This window comes from Ptychodera flava, chromosome 17 (assembly GCF_041260155.1).
Source record: "Ptychodera flava strain L36383 chromosome 17, AS_Pfla_20210202, whole genome shotgun sequence".
Lineage (NCBI taxonomy): Eukaryota > Metazoa > Hemichordata > Enteropneusta > Ptychoderidae > Ptychodera > Ptychodera flava.
This window is the reverse complement of record NC_091944.1, coordinates 9,973,692-9,995,682: the sequence shown is the minus strand read 5'-3', so window position 1 is coordinate 9,995,682 and position 21,991 is coordinate 9,973,692. Positions and strand designations below refer to the sequence as shown.

Here is a 21,991-nt window from a genome sequence, read left to right as displayed (position 1 = left end):
ACCTTTGTAACTAGAGTGACGTCATGGAGAATCCTGGGTACTCCTGATAAAGAAAGTTAAAAATGAACAATCCTTTGTTTTATTAACAATGTCTTAAAAATCGCTGCAGAGGAAGCAATTGCAAGATTTATCAATTTGAACGAGCGTTTCATATGTGGGGAAATAGTTGAAAGCAAGGCCGGGATACTTTCATATTGTGTGCGAGTAGTACTGAGGTCATATTGGACAAAGAATTCTACGAATGGCTATACTTACGTGGAAAGGAAAGTGCATGCGCAGAAGGGGATTCTCACTCCTTTTATGGCAGGGGCATGCAAGATTACACCACGCCGTAACTACAAGCAAACATCTTTCAATCAGACAGTACGTACATATCAGTCCTGGAGGAAACATGGACTCTGCAATCGCTGACTGTTGGCGGTGTGGTCAACCGGGAACATTGAAGTGCCCCAAATGTGGATTTGCCCTGTACTGTGGTGAAATTTGCTTGTACGACGACGAATTCAGACATAGGGTGGGTTTTCATGAGTTTTAACTCTCCATTAGCCATTGGTTGCTACGCACAGAAGGCTGTGTTTGCGACGCTAAATAATATTTCTTATGTTAACATATTTATGCATAAGAAAGTTTATTTGTTTCGCGGAATATAAAAAAGTTATCAAAAGTTAGAGATCTCGCCCTAAACGGTAATTGCATCAAGATATTCTCGCGTTAGAAAGTTGTATATCTTCGCTAAACAAAAGCTATGTTGAACTGATTATTGAACAATGTTATTTGCTTATCATCCGCGCAGCTATTCAGGGATAGAGAAACCTGAACACCTTTCTGCACGGGAGCATTTGCCATTTATCAAGCGCCAGATAATTTTATCAACTGTTTGTTTGAGCGCGAGTCGCTAACTACTAGTTGTCAAGGGTCACATTCGCCGTCTTTCGATAAACATCTTGAATACACGCCAGTACTTTTTATTTTAAACGAAAATGAAAGTTGTTAAGTTCTTGCTTAAATATTTTTCAGAAGCAACTGTCTCTATCATATTCATGGAATTCATTGTAAGACTCTTACTCCGGTGAAGGAGCTCAAATTTTGGGACCAGAGTTACGTTACCGTAAGAAACGATACTTGCTGTATGTATTTGTATTACAGAAATAATGGGAAACATTTAAAAGTCAAGGGTTAGAGTACAAACTGTAAAAAATTACAGGCTACTTATCTCAGCTTGGACGGCACACAGCTCCAGAGTTAAGTCAGACACTGAGACAAAGTGAACAGTCCTTTGACTTGTTTGCAGGCTTAAGGTTGCATAAAGTCCACAGAATAAATCAAGCGTTGCTGTGGAGGTCTTGAAAAGTCTTAGAATTAACACTGCTGGAGTTTCCAAAGAACAATCTAGAACTTCTATCGATATGCTAATTACTGTTCTAAAAATATCTCCACCTGTGACTAAGTAAACGAATTTCTAGAACGTTACAAACATGACTAATTGAATTCAAGGTCGTGAAGGACAGTGACCTTACGAATGTTCTAGACTAATTAAACTCTGGTCATGAGTGGGATAAAATGACCTACATAACATTACATTTTCGACTTTTTACCAGTTCACTCTATATTATAAGATTGCAAAATGTACATAGCATTTTCTGTGCGAGGGTAGCGTTTTGCATAAGGTGTCGTCTGGAACACAACGGCACTGCTAAGGAGTTTGAGCGCCCGAAAATTAGTATCAGATTTTAAATATAAATAATCTTCAAACTTCGAATACCACTAACTGTTCAAAATTCAAAAACACTATAGATACATTTCCTTGTTATTGATTGCAATGAATTATGTTGGTACAGGTGGAATGCACTCATGCAATGAGCAAGCAGACCTGCGAGCACTGTAAGAAGACCACAGGCTCAGCAAGAATGTGTGCATCTTGTTTGGAGGCATGGTACTGCGGACGAGAGTGCCAGACAGCGGACTGGAAACGCCACAAGACGGACTGTCGGAGGGTGACAGCTAAGATCAGGGAAATCGCTTCATTTCTTGACCCGGCAATAAATCCCACAAGAAGAGAGACTGGTGTTTCGGATTATACCGCTCAGACAACACACTTTTGGGGCAACACACCCGCAGTGGACCTCTTGAAGCTCGAGCAAAACGAATGGAGCAGCGGATACCGCCCTGAAAAGTTGTCCTTACTATTAGCCGGTATTGGTGACCTGAGATATGTCATTAAGACTGGCGCCTCGCTCCCGCAGGGATTTAAGGGTGACCTGGAATTCTGTCTGAACGATAGCAGCCCTTACATCATGGCCAGGAACGTCCTTTTCCTGTACTGGCTTCACACTTGTGAGGACACTAGAAGTACCTCGGAAACGTTGGTTCAGATATGGTACTCGGTGTCGATAAGTTTCGAACATGGCAGACTCCTGCAAACGACGCTCCAGCAGCTGGTCGACCTCGATGCAGAAACCCTAGTTTCGAAGACGAATGGCAAACTGAACATTCCAGAAACCGCACTCAAGTCCCTGAAGATACGATGGGGTGAATGGTTAGAGGTACTGACCAAAGAAGGGCATGCATCCAAAATAGTCCGGCAACGACAAGCAATGATAGATTCTACTCCAGGAAAATGGTGGAATCTCCTCATTGACATTATCCCCGAAAAGCATCGGCCTTCTCTTCAGTACTGGGTCGACGAAGGACTCATGTTACCGAGCTCGATGAAATCAAAAGTGCAAGTCGAAAATGTCACATTGCTACACAAGAACCCGACACTAAGCCCTACCTGCAGCCTACCCCTACACAGACGATTAGCTTTTCAAAATTTGCCGAGCTGGATGCGTAAAGAAAAGATGATTCACCTAGTGGCAGATCTTATCCCTTTTCTTGGATGGGACTATCTCGAGGTTAAAGCGTTCTGCGATGTCCCATCGTTGCAAACCATGTATGCAAATTATATAATCCACATGATAGAGACATTCGCAAAGAAGTTGAAGATTGGTAACATGTCGTTCAGGGTTCTCGTTTGCGACTGTTTTGAAATTCATGAGCATATCAACCCGGTCGAAACTAAATTTGATCGCGTTTCGACTTCAAACTTGGCCGACTACTATGGAATACCGGCTATCCTTGATTACTTCCGACCTTTCCTATCTGTGACCAATTCCAAAGCAATTCTCATCACGGAATTGATCAATCTGTCGTCGGTCTGCAATACTGAGCAGCCACCTGGCTCCAAAGCAGTTCAAATTAACATACCTCACGTCATCTTCAACGATACTGGGATTACAGCGAACATCAATTCTGGAATTTCTGAACTTATGGGCGAAGAGTACAAGGACACCTTGCCCCAGTTCATCAGATACTTGAGAGCAGAATTTCTGAAACACAGTGCAACGAAAACTGGAAAGAAACTCGATGATGTCGAAATTCCTACAAAGGCTCTTTTCGCGAACTACAATGGACTGACAATGTGCGATTTTATCCATCAACTGAATTCTGTCATTCCATTCCGATGGAAGGCAAACTGTCGCCGAGTATCGGTCGCTGTATGGGCAAGAAATTTGGAGTGGAAGAGCAACCAAGACACGCCGTGATTGTCAGTCAGGACTAAGGTGAAGAGGTTTAGAATGACGTACGAATGATGTCATTCTAGACGATTTTAGTCTCTGTAATAGTATTTATTGAATAAGCACTACACGCCACCAGCACAGTGTACAAACTTGCCTTTAATGCTATTTTCCAAAAGCATAGAACGAGTATCGTGCACAATTCCTTATAACAATAGGGTCTGTAGTGTTCATAAGTCTGATGAATTTAAATTTTGGAAGTGGCTGCTCTGTGAAAGTACTTGGAATATACATAAAAAAGACAAACGAAACGAAGTGAAACTCATCTTCAATGATGTCGAGACACACCGGACATTTTCTGTCCATTCTTTGAATACCAAAGTGTCTTCCCTTTTCAATCATAAGAGAGTGAGCAGAAATTCTACAGTTTAGCAATGATGAACGAAACATAGCCGTCATATCAATTGTGAGGTATGTATCCAAGGTTGATTAATTGGTTAATAGGTTGGTTGATCGATTAATTGACTTCCCTTTTCAATCAGGGGTAGCAAGAATCTAAATTGTAAAAACTGAAAGCAAAGCACAAAAGGAAATACTTACTTGTAATTAATCAAGTATTGACTACATTTGATCAAAAGTATGTAAAAATAATTAAAAAAAGACTGATCCATTATGTAAACCATTGTAAAGGCGAGGTAAAAACCTGCCAGGGGATATTTACAGCCGGACAAGATTCAACATTCAGAGAAACGTTTTACGGTCTGCACCAAAAAATCGACTTCCGTATGAGTAATGATGCATGCATGACTGAACGTACAGTTTCATAAAGGTTGGACCTCATGCAAACTTTTCTCGTGAATTTCTATGCGACGTTGCCTTTCATATAGATATGTATAACAGTTTTTCCTTACATTGTGGCAATGTTTGTATGTCATAGGATATTTGTATTCAGCAAAGGGATAAATTTGACAGTTTTACATTCATATGCCGTCATTTTCTACACTTTATGACTTTATGCAAATGTTCTATATTTTCTTGATCTCACAAAAAGTGAAAAAGAGCTACTTTGTCCCATTGGACAGGCTGTTCGTTCTGTGATTTAATTATTTCCTTTCATAAGTAAAGATGAAGTGTTACACCACATCGAAGTTTTCTTTCATCTTCAACGACGTTATGCATTTTTTGATTCGAACTGTTCGCTGAATGTGAAAGATTGTTACCGAGTATAGGTAATGTAGAGAAATGTACAAGTGACGACCGCTACAAGGAAAGCGTGTCTGCCCGGCATCAATCGAGCTTACGGTTACCTATTTCAGGTCGCTTGCGTCCTGCGAAGCGTCAGCCTGTCAAATACCCATTCTTTACAAATTGACTCATCCTTAAACGGAAATATTCCGACGATTAAGAGATTTCGCTCCTAATGTCAAAGGGCGTTTACGACCTACATGTAGATCGACGTCTGACGTCGATGCATCTTTCCTCACCTTTGTGTTGCAGTGAAAGAGATCTGGATATTGTATTGATTCTCAAAGGTTGCTATAACTCAAGTCTGCTTTCCTGCATAGGTATTCACTGTCAGGGAAGAAAAGACGACGTTATGAGACGGTTACAACTTAAACTCTCATTGGCCATCAGCAAAGCTGTTTGCAAAGACAAGTAAAAGTGATGGTATCACAAAACAGTTCTTAAATATTGCCTGGCCTACATTACATGATCATCGCTCATTGAGACCTTGACTATCTTAAACACAACACCACTTCAGACAGGTTTTTAGTGTTTACAACAAGCCATGCTGTTAACGGTGCTGGGAGCCTTTTACTTTCTATGCTGTTTGTGTATTCAATGGTCAGAAAAGTGTGCAAAACGAAAATTTGCGATGTTCCGCCGGGGTCACCATGTTTTTGAAATGCTCAATGGGAGGGGGGAATCAGTGTGTTTTTGAATTCCAACACGAGGTCCCACTTTCCAAAAATACATCACACCAGCCACGAATTTCATCATTAACCTGCATTTCTCGGCTTGACTTTTGGGCGCGTAACTTTAATATATCAGACATATATCAGAGATGTCAGGATGTTTGCATATATGAAGTTTGTTTTGCAAAGCATGATACTGGCACAGACAAATAGAGAGACAGATTTTCTATTTGTCTGTCATACCGGCCACAAATTGTATCATTAAGTCTCAGTTTTTGACGTTCCCTTCGGGCACATAACTTAAATATATCAGAAATATATATCAGACACATCTTAATGTGTGCAATTGAAAATCGTTTTTGCAAATTGCAGTACTAATCATTATGATATCTGCAGTTCATAACAAAAGCGTGGCAAATTCCTGATCTTTTTCTAGGTTCTCTATGAGAATGCGGTCTAAGAAAGCAACATGCACTAATATTTCACAATACATTCGATACAATGAATATTTAAGAAAGAAAAAATGACAAGATATTTTTCGTTCTAGTTGATTCAACTATTTTCCTTCATGCCACATTTTTTCAAGTCAAAGTCTTTCTCATGACCCAAATGATCGTTAACAAAGGCATAGTTTTTGTCATTATAACCTTGAATTTATGGTTTCAACGATAAAATAAAAGGTCTTCTAAGATTTTGCTTCAACTTATAAATTAGCTGTTCACGGCTTCTCAGGAGATGTAATTGGATAGCAGGCAACAATCGAAATTACCAACTGAAGTACTTCATATAGTGCTGTTCTCTCTTTGATATCAATGATTGACATTCATATATGTACAACAGTTCAGAGTTGGAAATTTCCAAGCCAGCTGAAGAGAACAAACGTGGTTCCAATTTTTAAAAGTGGTACCAAATGTGATGTCTCACTTCTTTCAGTTCTCGGTAAGATTTTTGAGTAGGCTATATTTGATTAGATGTTCAATCATGTTAAACAGCATATTTCTTAGTCACAATATGGTTTTTTTAAGCACGGATCAACCCAAACTAATCTAATGTGTTATAGAGATTGTTTGGCTGACTGCTTTGATAAAATTCAAAATAGAATTATACAGTGGCACCAATCAAAACGAAGAGCGACACACAAGCTCTATGGGGAAACCTTACAAGTCAAGAGTGATTAAGCGACGCCTTTTCTCGTAATGAGAATCTCTCGCTGTTTATGCCGCCGTCGATGAGAAAGGTTTTGTTTTAACAAACGAATTGTAAGAATTGTTGTCCTTCGTGAGACTCAGGTAGGACTTATTGTATACTTCAGCACACTCTTTTGTAAAAAAATGTTCTTTGAAAGAAATTACCGGTCTGAACTATTTAGTTAAAATGTTCTTTATGAAATTTCTCGAGCAGATTGCAAGCATTCGTTTGGTTTTTTCCCAGAATTATCATAAAACTACAAGCATTCATGTATCTATTTCTCTGACCAAAATGTGAGCAGAATAATTCTGGCCTCATCAGAGCTTAGCATAAATAAAAAAATATAATACCAGTCTTAAGCTAAAAATTGTACTTAGTAAATGTCAGGGGTGCAACAAATTTAATGCAGCTTTAAACATTAAAATCTACTAGACCGTTTATCATCATGAGATTAAGTTGAAAATATACCACCTACGCATGCGCAGCTAAGCTCTCGTCCCGGCGAATTCTGAGCCTCCGTTCGGCACGTCACGAGACGAAACTTTTCATATTCGTTCAATAAAGCTATTGAAATGGTCAGAAGAGTAGTGATTGTGTCACTTATTGTAATTCTACTTCTCGTGATTGTCGGATGGCCCTACTTCAGAGTAGATATGCAGAAGGAAAATGAACAGACGGCGAAGACACACGAAAATCGCCAAGGTAAGTTTAAATATCGACTCTAGACTAAATGTTACACCATAGGGGCATATTCCTGTGCGACAAGTGGAATCAAACGGGATTTGCCGATTTATCTTGCAACCTGTAGTTTTTTTTAAACTGAAACTAATTACACTAAAGTTTCTGTTTCACAGAAAACTTCTTTATGCCAGTGGCCAGTTCAGTTTTCACTGATTGTAATACCTTGTTGTTTTCATATTAATCATAGTGTAATTTTATACTAGCTCCTTTCATACATGCTGCTTAAATTTTCTCAGCTATATTTGAAGGATTTTTGCTAATTTGAGTTCAGATCGATCTGGTATTCAGAATTCAACGTCCTGAAAGCCCAACTAGTCTTAACTTTTGAAATATGTTGACCTTAAAATGTATTCCTATTCTCTCCTGGTTTTTCTCTGAATTTTACCCTTTGAAGGGATGTGGGCTTTCACAGCATTAAGAAACCATTCCTTTGTGGAACATTTCATAAGTAAATTCAAATTTTAATGGTCATTTTGATTTCAAGCTATTTTCAAAAGTTTGTAATATTACAAAGGAAACAGAACATACAGTGTCACAGTTGAAAACATTCCCCTAGGCATTACATCGGACTGCTCTGTGAAGTTTATGAGGAAAGTTCTGTGCAGATATGCACAGTATCAACAGTTCGTGCTTTTTCCACAAGGGGCAGCGATTTAATGTATGGGCAAAAATTTAATCGAGGTGTAATCTTTATATTGTTTAAATTTGCTTGTACAGTCCCAGCGGGTAGTTAATAATAAGTGTATAGATACATGTAAATTAGTACATTCTCACAAACTTTAATTTAAGCTTGAAAGTAAAATCATAAAATAATGCTAAAATATACAGCTTGTTGGGCTTTAAGATGAGGGACCACAATCGGAACTTGAAAACATAATTTCACAACTAATGTATTATGACTTTTCGTTACGACAGCTTGAGATTGGGAAAGTATATAATGCATTTTTTTCGCCCTATACCCGCTTCAAATGTCGTCTTGTCTCCTCTCAGCAAACCAAACCTCGGGTACGACTAACTGCTCCGTTCGGTTAGCTGCTCCTAATACATTCCCGTTAACGATGCTAGTAAGTGTACCAGGTTCAGGCAATACATGGACCGACATCTCATAGAACAAGCCACTGGGTTTTACACCGGCTCCAGGTTCAATGATGAGAAACTTTACCGAGGTGGTAAGTAAATGGAATCTTGCCATAATCATTATGACGATAAGTCATTTCTATGTATTTCTCTCTTTCTCTCGAAAGAGAGAAATATAGAGATTTAAATATTTATCTTCCGATTCTCACTTCATTCCTAATATTACATAGGGCTCAGCCCTTGTTGTCGCGCCAGGAGTTAAGATTAGAAATGTTATTTGTATTGATTTATGATTAGTAACAGTAAAGAATAAAATAGAATTAATTGTTACTTGCTATATAGATTTGCACGACAACTATAGGCCTACCCAGTTTACCCTCTGATGGAAACAGATCACGTACATGATGTCAGACCCTGCAGGTATAGATTTTCTGAAATGTGTAAAAATGTTGGGATAAATTGGCAATTTTTAGCATGAAAACTATCTACTGTGTTTAACAGGGGACGTATTGTGCCGTCATTATCGTTGCAATAGTAACTGCACCGCCTAACTTCAACTTGCAATCTGAAAGCTAGCGTTCCGTCTAAAGTGGCATTTTTTGCATCTAGTTATTGACACAGAGGGCGCTTTTCTAGAATTCAGTCCAAGCAGTCTTTGCGTATGTCCTTGTTCATATGCACGACAGTTTTCTCTCTTTTTCCGTTTTTTAGGCGTGATAGTAACGATATTTTGTATCAGTAACAAGATGGATAATAGTACTTATTGGCTATTAAAAGGGATATAGTTTGTCAATGGCATGTTATAAAATGAAACTTTGCACGTTTCTTATTTATTTATTTACGAGTTCAACACTCAAATAAACATGGCGGCGTCCGTGAATTAGGTCGGGCACACTTCCGGTTACTCGCGTGGTATATTGTGAACTGCGCATGCGTAGTCAGTAATCCGCTGGCGCGACTATTATAGTCTTTCTGCTGTTGCGCCTCAATGTTTAGATGCACTAAGGGAGCCGTCATTATTTACGGCCTTGGGCGGGGGGTGGGCGGGTCCAGAGGAATTGTTTTAGAAACTCCAAAATTTTGAGTAACCCCCTGCCAACCATGACGTGTTTGAGTGACCCCCCCCCCCTCTCTGCTACAGACATTTTGAGTGACCCCCGCCAGTAAAATTGATTCTTGCTGCGATAGGCCCTGTACAGACCCTGGTTAAATCTTGAGGTACAGGTCTGTGTCGGAAAGAGGTTCCATTGCTGTGACAGGGGCTGATGTACAGGTCTGTATCCAGTGCTCTGATGAGATGCAGTATTCTCCGTAGGATTTTTTTGTGAAAGCACCACAAGCGACCGCGCAAGCGGTCACGGGGGGAGGTTAGGAGGTCGTTGGAGCTTATGAAAAAAAGGGGCTTAAAATAGTGTTATTTGGTGGCACTAGGGCAGTATGTTTTTCAGATTTTTTTCGTATAAAAAACTAAAAGGAACAGAAATCTGAGACAGTATTCCAAAACGTATATTCCAGATCACTGATTTCAATGGAGATAATTTTTTGAAAACGAAAAAATAGCGACAGACATAGATTTATTCACATTTATTATTAATTATTATTTTCGTGCAATAAAAGATGGGTTTGTTGTCGAGGTCATTCCACTAGTTTTAAACTTTATAGAATCAAAATTAGCTTGCTTTACACATTTTCCCCTATCGGTAACCTATACAATGTAGAATATAGAAAGCAGACGTTTCTCATGAATGATCAAACAAGTATATCAATCTTTAATCAAGAAATACTGAAAAATGTACTCAGTACTAGCCTCTAACATAAGGCTTGCCCCGTCGAATAGCTGATCATTCTCGTCGGAAGAACACAATAACGTGGAACACATATTGTAATGAGATTTTAGTTTTTACTTGAAACCACCTGTATTATATATATATATATATATATATATATATATATATATATATATATATATATATATATATATATATATATATATATATATATATATATATATTATGTGTGTGTGTGTGTGTGTACATATACCGGGTATGAACATACATATCTCAAGCATACATATTGCCAATCTTTACTATTATTGTTGTATTAATTCATAACTTCACTAAATGCTTCATTACATATCAACAAAATTGAGTAGCCCCCCTTTCTTGTTCTCCACTTTTGAGCACCCCCCCCCCCTGTAGCTTTCAATTTTTTGAGTGCTCCCCGGCCATAAATAATGACGGCTCCCTAAGTGGCCAACATCTATCAGGGAGCCAGCGGCACGTCCACTCTCTCACAAAATCACTACATCTTAAGCTCTTATTTGTTTTGCAAGCAACACCTGATACAGCAGTCGTGCTGAAAACATATATAGTACGATCGATAATTATGCCAGCGGTTCAGAAGACCCGCTTTGCTTTGGAATCAAAATGCACACTACACAACAGCTGCACTCGATAATCGAGTTCGTTTCCCAGTAACAATTTACGAACACAGCCTCTTGACGGATAAGGTTAGAGAAACACTGATTACAACTTTTAGTAGTTTCTTCTGTGTATGCTAATTTGACCGTCTTTGTAATAATATTCAGGAGTCTATGCTGTAATTGAACAAGGTTTGTTCGGGTTCGTGCGTATAAAAGTGCTTCGCAGATTGACAGATAATCTGGGCACGATTTTGATCTTCGTTACAGCATCGATATTCTCAATAAAACATGTATTTGCTACCAGAGGTCTCTTCACTGAAAGTGGCAACCTTTGATCGCTTGATCAAACCATATTATGATCAGCCTATTCACACTGTTCGATTAACCTCAACGAGGGATTAAATCGATCAATGAATCAACATAAAGCAATATACTCATCGAATAAATTATTCGGAATTTTGTTCATATTCTTGACACGAGATGTCAAAATTCCATCATTATCTCCAGATGACGTTAATAAGCTCACATATGGCACAGTGTGCGCCGAGCAATGGGAAAGAAAGTGATCAGTCAAGATTAAGCCTAAAGTGCGAGGAGGCCATAGTAGCCAATGAAAGTGGTGTTGGAAATATCTCTAATTCAATTTGAATAACTCATCAAACCCATCTCTCAATATTTTTCCTCCTTATTAACATTGACAGGTGCAGGCTAAATGTCGATCACATTAACATGATAATTACACGACAGGGTGATAACTTCCTTGATGAAATGAAACATGGTATATCACAAATGAATTTAATTCCCCTTGACACAGCGGCATTGGCACTAAATGCATCGGATAGGATAAGGGTTTGCGAATCACATGAACGCGGCCATGTGACTTTAATCGCTTTCATTCCTGAATAAGGCGTCCCCGTGCGATAAAGACACGATAGACTATGTTGGTCCCAAGGATACATTGGCTCTGTAAGCATCATTTGATAATACTCGGTCTCCCCTGTTCCTGTGATGTATCATTCTTCTCATGTCTGACGCAGCACAAATTGAACGAATGCTAATACGAAATTATAATATAGCTTGATCAATACCTGTGAATTTTGTGACACCATCCATCAAATTAGCACTGATAATGTATCCAATTATCACGCATTGTGCCGAGTAGGAAATATTTCGAGAAAATAGCAAGAAATGAACACTTTCTCGCTTTTTGGGAGACTGCTGCGAGATTTCATAGTTTTTTCTAAGTCTATGATAATTTATTTTTCTCGCCATGAGTCTGCGAGAAACAAAAATCCAGCAATAAATCAGCGAGAATTTATTTTTCTAGCTACAACATGTGAAAGAACATTGCCGCCATGAATCTTTGATAAATAAAATTATTTTTACTTGTACGCAAAAACGGGCCTAGAAGGATTCAAGTCACACGTTGTTATATTGCTGGAGATACAGACTCCATCAATCTTCTTACATTTGAATGGAGATGATAATTCAAGAACTTATTGCTGGTCTTGTGCGGTAACCTGCGAACAGAACACCAGCCTACAGAGTCTATTTGCTAAGCGCCAACGATTGGCGGGCCATGACGTATATGTCACGTGTCTGGTGACGTATATAAAAGAAGAAACTCGTAGATGGCATGCAGCCGGACGTGACTTGTGTAAATATGTTCAAGCTTTCCGTTTCGAACGTTTTGAACGTCTGAACTGATTCAAACATGCACACCGTTTAGTATGGGTGAGACTCAAGAACATTTTAAGAACATTGGTATACGGTAAGTGTGACAATTTCTGACAAAACGATCCACCGAGCACCGACCATGTGTGGGCGAGTGACGTAGCTACAAAATATGACATTAAACTGGTCCAATAATCATTTCCATTCAAGGTAATATATTACCAGGTCCATGAAGGGTAGAACGGGAGCTTCGGCGCGAAAGGCAACTTACCGACCTATAGAACTTCTGGGCACCCTCAACGCTACTCCGGACGTCAAGAACAGCAACCACCAGGTTTAGTAGATATACACGCTTGTAGGATAAGGCCAAAAATAAATTGTGCGGTTCCGATAACATGGTTTTCAAAAATAGGGAGGTAGGTCGGCAGGATTTTTTTCAAAACATTTTTATTTTAAATATGCATTTTTAGGATTCAGGGCAGTCAAACACTGGCCACAATATTTCCAGAAAAATGTATCGTACATATAAAAGGGGAAAAAACATAAAAGACATCCTCGTTCAAGAAAAAATCAAATGCCAAGTATAGGAACGCGTGATTGTACGGGGTTTCCCCTCTTTTTCACTACCGTGTTTACGTAGCTCTAAGAAGTTTAGGGTCGACAGGTAAAAAATAGGGTAGGTCGGGTTATCGGAACACCATAATTTTTTTTTTCGACCTAACAAGGATTCTGTCCTAGTCCTCCGAACCGAGTAAACTGTACTTATGTATGAGTGTTTGTACAAGTATTCTGACACCGAAATACTGTAGTATTAATTTGGTTGAACTAAAACTAATTTCAGTTTGACGTTTAGTGTTTACTGAATTGTACCGAAATGTTGCGTTGTTCAAGTGTCAGTTTTGAGTAAGCCTCAAGCCTGCAGGCTATTTCTCTGTACACTTAAAAATTCACTACAGTGTGTTTCTACTTTGAGATAACTTTTAGTTGTCATAGTGACCAACAACAGAGTTGTCACTATTGGACTGCTGAGTTTTGTAAATGCAAACCATATGAACAGAGGACTGGTGTATTCCTATGTGTTATGAGTACAGCCTGCTTAAAAATATTAAGGCTTGTCAATACAGAGCTACCATATTTTTCAGTGTTGTTTTCGCTAACAGTAAAATCATAAAAACAATTTCTTTGGTGCATTACCATTACTCGCTGTTGTTGTTGATTTATTATTAGGTAGTATATAGGGTAATGCTACATATAATGATGTGACAGACACCGGATTGTACTGTGAAGCGTATTACTATGTAATGGACCTGTTGTAAACCACATAAGCACATTCAGTAGATGTCTAGTTTGCTGTGCTGTTAATCTGCAAAGAAGTTATCCTTTTTCTCCCAAGTTGAATTTATCTGTATGGTGATTCTTCAGAATGTTATAGGTTTCTAAATTGCCTCGAAGAATTCTGATAAATAATTTCAAAGTAGTGAAGTTAAGATATTTTCAAGTAATGAAGATCTCTGCGATGTTATACGTATCAGATCAACCCTGACATTTGGTCAGGTTGAATTCTATTTCTCTCAGATTGATTGCAAAACAAAAATTATAGTAGATCGATTATGAATATTCTCTTTCTTGCAGATATATTGCAAGAATATCTGATAAAAATGAAATCTAGCAGTACTCTCATAAAAAGCCAGAAAGTGTTTTTTCTTGCTATTTTCTCGCAATAATTTCTTCTTGTGTAATTCAGTGACACTGCCAAAACTGTAAAATAATAGCAATAATGTTACCCCCTTCCGGCCAACAATGGATTCAAGCCAACTTTGCACTGCATTATGTGCTCGGGTACGCCTCGTCCTTCCTTATGTCGTTTGTCGTTGCAAAGTTTGTCATTTATCGGTCGGGGGACATCATTGTTTTAATAACCGATTTTTTAGATATTCATGCCTAGAATTTTGCAAATGATAGGATACGCTTTAAATTTTGAGGCGTGAGCCGTATAAATATAGATGTGTAAACAGAAGCTTCCATCAGTGTTTTGGGTAGCGTATAGTAACCTTGGCCGAGCATTTCTATTTCTTATGTGCGGGCGACCATTTCTCCATATCTCAATGAACATCATCATCAGCAAAGGCACCGGGACTCAAAAACAGTCGCACGGGAAGAACTTTTAATTCTGCAATATGTTTTCGCATCTGTCCTCAGTGAATTTCAATGGTGCTCGATTATCTTACAAAACGGAGAAAGACGGCCATTTACTCCAGGCCATGTCAACAGGTGTTGCACACAACTTCTACGCCATGCGCTCACTACCTGCTCGGCAGAAGACGTCTGTGCCGTTTGAATGGTAGGGTATTTGCAAGAGCTTCTCCAAAAAATTACAAGAACTTGAATGGAATAATAACGGGATAACATTACAAGTATAATCATATTACTGCCGTGTCACAGCGCAGCACAGCGCATTATAGGCGGATAGCGGCAGGAATTTTGTTTGTTTACTTCATTCACTATCAAATTGCAAATGAATACTCCAAACTGATAAAGTTCATCGTGCATATCTCGACGTTTTTCGTAATATGTCACGGCTGATATTTAACATAAACAGGATGGAGCGATATTGGTGATCCAAAGTAGGTCTTAACCTTGCCTTGGGTTCCATAGGGAGGGAGTGCAAGGCCACGTTTATGTACTAAGACTTATGATTTGAAAGAGACAGAAAACTCGTGCATATATAAACGAGGAGACAGGTAAAGAATGCTGGGATTGAATTTGTAGACGACAGCATTAACATTTAGAAGTGCCCTTTGTGTCAATACCTACCTTGCAAAAAAATGCCATTTTTCTTAGTAAACTGAAAGGTTTTCAGCTCGCAATTGAAAATCGGGCAGTGCAGTTGTTATGGCAACCATAATAATGGCACAACTATGAGCACGGTAAACGCAACTAATTGCGCTTGGCTAACCCCACCCCTAAATCCGAAAGTTTGGAAGTGCGAAAATCTACAAAGTCTCATACTGTATCAGCATAAATACAATCGATAATGACGTCGCCATGAAATCACGAATCCGCTACCACCACCTGCCACTCCCCCCCCGCCCCCTCTAAAATCAACCTTTGTTCAGCGCCAACTCGAGCGCCAACTCGACAATGACGCAACTAATAGAATTAATTGAATTTAAAACAGTTTAGCCAAAATGATTGTTACATTATTTTATACGCACTTTGAACCACATGCATGTCAAAAGAATACAGTTTTGTAGCGCTAGTGTCACACTGGCCTGTACATGGATTGCTAAAAATATAGCGCGATATTTGCGATACATAAATGCATGTTTTTTCGCACGGTAATCGAAATACAGCCAATCCCACAAACGTAGAAATGGCATTCACCGTGCATGTGTTTTAATTATCCACGAGCCCTTGTTTAACAAAATGGGTTGTTAGATGCACCATGATGGTAAATGCAAAATGTTCTGTACAAAAATTTCCATTCTTGTCCAACTTTTTGACATCATAAACAAAAACCCTAGACCTGCCTAGGTCTGACAAAGCCTGTGAACTCTGCGCATCAGTTGGTGACCAAGTGAACTGGGTGTTGGACTTTATTATTTATAAATAATTTGGCTAATTCAAACGAAAGCTGAGAACATTTGTAAATATTTTTAGAAGGCTCTGATTTCATTATATTTGCTATAACTTATAATTATCGTGTACAGAGCTTTTGAATACCTCATTGCAGAATTGGCGCTTTAGAATTTTAACAAATGTTGAATGTTAAAATACTTTATTATAATATTGCTTTTCCTATTCTTATTAAGGATTACTCGGTGAGTTGGAGGACTACATGGCAGGCACCACATTAACGGTAAAAGTGCATGGTGTGTCGCGTTTGGCTTCAATTAGCAAAGCAGCAATTTTGATCATTCGCAATCCAATCGACTCAACAATCGCGAAAAGAAACCGGAAACTCACGTCTAGCCTTACTGAAGCTGCACCATGGGATAGATCCCTACGATTCGACAAAGGTAATTGTTTTCTTGGTTTTTCGGGAATAATATTTCAATATCTGAGACTATCGACAAGAATATTTCGTCACTCAATTCATTTTGTATTTTGGAATTAGTGGTATCTTTCGACGTCTACCGGCGGCGACTCATAGCCAATAAATTATACTTCTCCACATGTTTCAGACTGGAATCGCCAAGCTCAGCTCAATCATTTTGAAAACATTGTTAACAATTTCGTTGAGTTGCAAGTGCCATCTTTGGTTGTTCACTACGAAAACCTGAAAGAACATACTCTGGTAGAAGTACGGCGCATTGTCAAGTTCCTGAACATGACCATGAGCAAAGAGCGGGAAATGTGTGTGGAGCACAACATGGAAGGCAACTTTCACCGAAAACTTGATGATATAGTAGCTCCGTATGAAGCATTCACAGATCAAATGAAATGTAAAGCATTGGATGGCATGAGAAGGGTATCAATGGTACTTGTGAAGAAAGGTCATGACCCACTACCGTGCCTACAGGAACATCCGGTGTCCAGCTGTGATCTGTTTTCAAAGGCAGTGTCATCTATTTCCAATTGCACAGCGGACAACTCCACCCTGTCCTAAATTGAACCCACACTTGAAAATCTTGCGTATTCCAGATGTTTGCTGGACAGTACAACTTGACAATATTGCGACGATTGCTGGAGACCTATGGGCCAATAGCACAAGATTATATTATGTACAGTTTCTACGAAATAAGTATTTTGAATTAAACTGTGACTGTGCTTATAGGCTTTTTTCACAGTATGTATCGGTCAGTAACACTTTTCGGTTCCCCTCCTTTCACTGTGACTGTTGGACTCTCTCTTCCTCCAGATATACGTCACTATGTCTTTGAATCCGGCACTAATTGTCTCAATCTTGCGCTTACACTCTCTTTATATGTAAGTATTAAATCTCGTACCCTCTTTCTCTGGCGTTGTCTGTCTTATTTGTCTCCGTCTCCACTCCTCTCCACCATAGTCTGTCTGTCTGTCTGTCTGTCTGTCTGTCTGTCTGTCCGTCTCTGTCTGTCTGTCTGTCTGTCTGTCTGTCTGTCTGTCTGTCTGTCCGTCTCTGTCTGTCTGTCTGTCTCTCTCTCTCTCTCTCTCTCTCTCTCTCTCTCTCTCTCTCTCTCTCTCTCTCTCTCTCTCTCTCTCTCTCTCTCTCTCTCTCTCTCTCTCTCTCTCTCTCTCTCTTTCTGAGCTCGCTCTGTCTGGTTTCCACATAATATTGACTAAAGCGGTCGGGAAACATAAACATAACACTTTGTCATCGTATTCGGTCACTCATTTTGTCGGGCTATATCAAGTACTGGAACGAATTTTAATTAAAGTTAACAGCATATGAAGTGACATGTTGTTTCGTTGTAGGTATATATATTTACCTTTCATATTGGCATGACATGATTTTTAACCCATTCTTTCGAGCATCGAGAAACTTAGTGACTAAAACTTCTCTAATGAAGGTGTTTCAAGTCCCAGTAGGCCCCAGTTCACGCGAAACCAGTTTTCTATCAAACCATGCCTGTTGTGATTAGGTTTTCTCGCTGTCAGTTTTTTTTTTCATTAGAATCCATGAGGATAGTTCTCGAGAATTAGTGTCACCATTGTTTTTGTCCGTGTCATATTAAATTTGTTGCTTTCAAGTTGTTTTATCGTCAGATACTTCAATATTTTGGACAATTCATTAACCCCTAATTTGGTAGAAAAAAAAACACGTTTTTTGTATTTAAATTGTTTTATTGGTAACATTTTCTTTAGTAACATGAACTTAAATTGAAATGAAGTACAATGCTTAGTTATCTACAATTTTGTGTAAAATCGAAATCCATTTGCTGCAATGTCTCTCTAATTTCTCTTTTTCCAGAGCTATTTCGTACTCTAGATGGTAGCTGAATTTCACTTGCAACATAAAAGCTGCAAAGTGTGGTTTACTCTGTTTCATTTTCATGGCATAGATGTGTCTTTTGCCTAACAGTAGCAAGTGATTATGAATGTCAGAGTACCCGTCAACACCAAAGAGCACTTCATTTAAGTTATGTCTAGTGAACAAACTGAGAGATTCCTCGAAAAATGTGTGAAACTCGTTCCAGAAGGTCTCAGTGAATTTACAGGTGTAGAAAAGATGATCTAGTGTCTCGTTGCTGTTTTGGCAGAATGAACAGAGCGGTGATTGGTCCATGCCTCTTCTAGATAAATCGTAGTTTGTGTATAGAATATGATGAAGAAGTTTGAACTGGAATTCACGTGTTTTTGTGTCTATGGCTACCTTAAATGGTAGACTATATATGGGAGACCATGGTCCGGTAAAGTCATATTCTCTTTCATAATAGCGTTCATTAATTAAACTTAATTCCTCTTTACTGTAAATGGCGTTTCTGATGCTCTCCCTGGTAACTTTGTGGGAGGGTCGAAAGTTACAATTAAAAAACACATATTCGTATTCACCTTTAAACACCGGTTCAACCAGCAATTGCTCTGGCCACCTAACTCTGAGACATGTGATTGCTCCATAAAGAAGGAGGACTTCGTTCCCTTGGAGGTTTTTGTTGGCTAACTTTTCCCATGACAGATACCCCTCCTCGGTAAGTAAATCAAATATTAAATCAAACCCTTTCTGTCTTAGCTTTGGATTATAGACAGAATGCCCTCGCAATTAGAACATTTCTGTTGTTCCAAATTGTTTGACAAGTAATGTCAATCTCAGAGTCATTGACCGCAACATTGCAGACCGACCAGGATTCAAGCATTTCTTGGTAGAATCTCGGTAGGGGCAGGCTGAGTGAGTTAATATCGAAGTTACACTTGAATAGGTACTTTCCACCCACAGATTTTAGGCGATGGTCTAGAAAGAGTTTCCAGGGGTGCTCTATGTTTTCATCTAGATACCATTTTAATAAGGTTTATACGCATAAGCTTGTGCGTAGTTTTCACATCGGGGCCTTTAAGCCCCCCTCGGAGACCCCTCTGACCATTACCTTTCTGGTTATTCTATCTTTCCCATTCCAGAGGAAATTGAAGATAAGCTGTTCAAATCTCTTAAGAATTTCAGGTGTTATTGTGGTCATTCTCATGACGAAATTAAGTTGTGATAGGGCGAAGGTTTTCAAAATCTGAACTTTGCCCATGAGTGTCAGGGATCTCTTTTTCCATGTTCCCAGAGTTCCTTCGATCTGCTTAAATATGAGGTACCGTGTGGTCTTGTCGGCTTAGAAAAATCTCACTACAGTCGACATCTGACAAGTGTGTTGGGAGAATCAGTCGAAGGCAAGAACAACAAAAACGATAATGACTAAGGTGGAATTTTATTTCATACAATTAACCACGGGTAAAACCGTGGATAAAACGCTTTTATTAGCGTAGTAGTATGGAGGTACCAAAAGAGTGCCTCCATGGTAGCCGCTGTCCGGATAAAGAGATAAGATATTTTGGGGTCAAGATATGGTATTCATTCCTTTTTTCAGCTACCAAAGTCGATCATTAAATGTCGGGAGACTATAATCATCGATCGATGTTATTTATTTGGTCACGTTTAAGCAGTTTGATTGTTTTTCACGGCGAATAATGATCACCAGACGGGTTTGCGTGGCGTGTGTGTCCGATTTATGTATGTATGTATGTATGTATGTATGTATGTATGTATGTATGTATGTATGTATGTATGTATGTATGTATGTATGTATGTATGTATGTGTCCGATTTATGTATGTCCGATTTATGTATGTATGTGTGTATGTATGTATATATATGTTTTACTATAACCGAAACGGGATTCGAACCCCACACACTCACGGCAACATCGCCTAGGTGCTAGGCCTCACATAAAACCAGTCGGCCACCGTTTCCAACCCCAAAAGTCACAGTAACCGACTTAGATGTTACAATTCTGTGTGCGACCGAACAACACAGTGTGCGTGGAGCAGACGACACACAGACAAACACATATAGTAATCGGAAAAGCACGAAGCTTTTTACTGAGCTATAGACAGATTCGGGACAAGTAAATATCCACAGGCAGAAACTCTGTCTGTCTGTCTGTCTGTCTGTCTGTCTGTATGTATGTATGTATGTATGTATCTATGTATCTATGTATGTATCTATGTATCTATGTATGTATCTATGTATGTATCTATGTATGTATCTATGTATGTATCTATGTATGTATGTATGTATGTATGTATGTATGTATGTATGTATGTTTGCATTTTTTCTCTTCAAAAAGTCAAATACCCTGAGTGAATTTTCATTTTGACGACTCGAACACAATAGTAGATATCTCATCTTTAACCTTGCAACTAGAGTTAGGTCCTGGAGCGTGTTAGGTACTACTGATAGAGAAAGTTGAAATTAATAACCGTTTATTTTATTTACAATGTCTTCAAACTCTTTGAAAAGGAAACAAGAGCTATTTTAATCAACGTGAACGAGCGTTACATATGTGCGGAAATAGTTGAAAGCAGGGCCAGAATACTTTCATGTTGTGTGCGAGTAGTACTGAGGTCATATTGGACTTGGAATTCTCCGAATAGCTATGCTTATGCGGAAAGGAAAGTGCATGCGCAGAAGGGGATTCCCATTTTTTTCCATGAAGGGGCATGCAAGATTACACCACCCCGTAACTACAAGCAACCAGCTTCAAATCTGACAGTACGTACCTACCAGTCCTGGAAGAAACATGGACTACTCTGCAATCGCTGACTGTTAGCGGTGTGGTCAACAGGGAACAGTTAAGTGTCCCATGTGTGGATTTGCCCTGTACTGTGGTGACATTTGCTTGTACGACGACGAATCCAGACATAGTGTTGGTTTTAACGATTTTTAAAACTCTATTTGCCATTGTTTGTTATGCACAATGTTTGCGACGCTAAATAATGTATTTTATGTTAATATACTTATGAATAAGAAAGTTTATTTGTTTCGCGGAATATAAAAAAGTTATCAAAAGCTAGAGATCTCGTCCCTTATTGGTAATGGAATCAAATACGTTCTTGATTGCGACAGAAAGCTGCATATCTTCGCTAAACAAAAGCTCTGTTGAACTGATCATTGAATTATGTTAACTTGTTATTGTTCGAGCACGAGTTACTAACTTGCTAGTTGCCAAGGGTCACATCCGCCGGCTTTCGGCAATATCTTGAATACACGCTAAAATGAAAAGTTGTTAAGTTCTTGTTTTAACATTTTTCACAAGAAACTGTCTCTATCATATACACGGAATTCATTGTAACTCCAGTTAAAGAGCTCAAATTTTTGGACCAGAATTACGTTATCTTGAGTAACGATACTTTCTGTACCTATTTGTATCAAAGAAATAAGGGAAACAATTGAAAACGGCCTTTGATGTAGAAGTATCCTCGACGACAGTTTACAATGCCAATATGCTCGTTGTT

The 21,991-nt window shown here is 38.8% G+C and overlaps 2 protein-coding genes across 3 annotated transcripts; both read left to right on the top strand.

Annotated features, from left to right (window-relative positions):
* Positions 1-314: 314 nt before the first annotated feature.
* Positions 315-4,699, top strand: LOC139115367 (uncharacterized). The gene is made up of 2 exons (XM_070677432.1): positions 315-514; positions 1,839-4,699. The coding sequence occupies exons 1-2, from the start codon at positions 392-394 to the stop codon at positions 3,582-3,584; spliced, it is 1,869 nt and encodes a 622-aa protein (XP_070533533.1). The 5' UTR covers positions 315-391; the 3' UTR covers positions 3,585-4,699.
* A 3,720-nt stretch (positions 4,700-8,419) lies between these two features.
* On the top strand, positions 8,420-17,992 carry LOC139116461 (sialate:O-sulfotransferase 1-like). 2 transcript variants are annotated; one of them, XM_070679086.1, is made up of 3 exons: positions 8,420-8,571; positions 16,388-16,594; positions 16,760-17,992. In XM_070679086.1, exons 1-3 carry the CDS (start codon positions 8,493-8,495, stop codon positions 17,182-17,184), a joined length of 711 nt encoding a protein of 236 aa, XP_070535187.1. In that variant the 5' UTR covers positions 8,420-8,492; the 3' UTR covers positions 17,185-17,992. The 2 variants fall into 2 exon arrangements, 1 of the variants encoding a protein (XP_070535187.1); XR_011548304.1 differs by lacking the exon at positions 8,420-8,571 and adding an exon at positions 12,539-12,672.
* Positions 17,993-21,991: the final 3,999 nt, after the last annotated feature.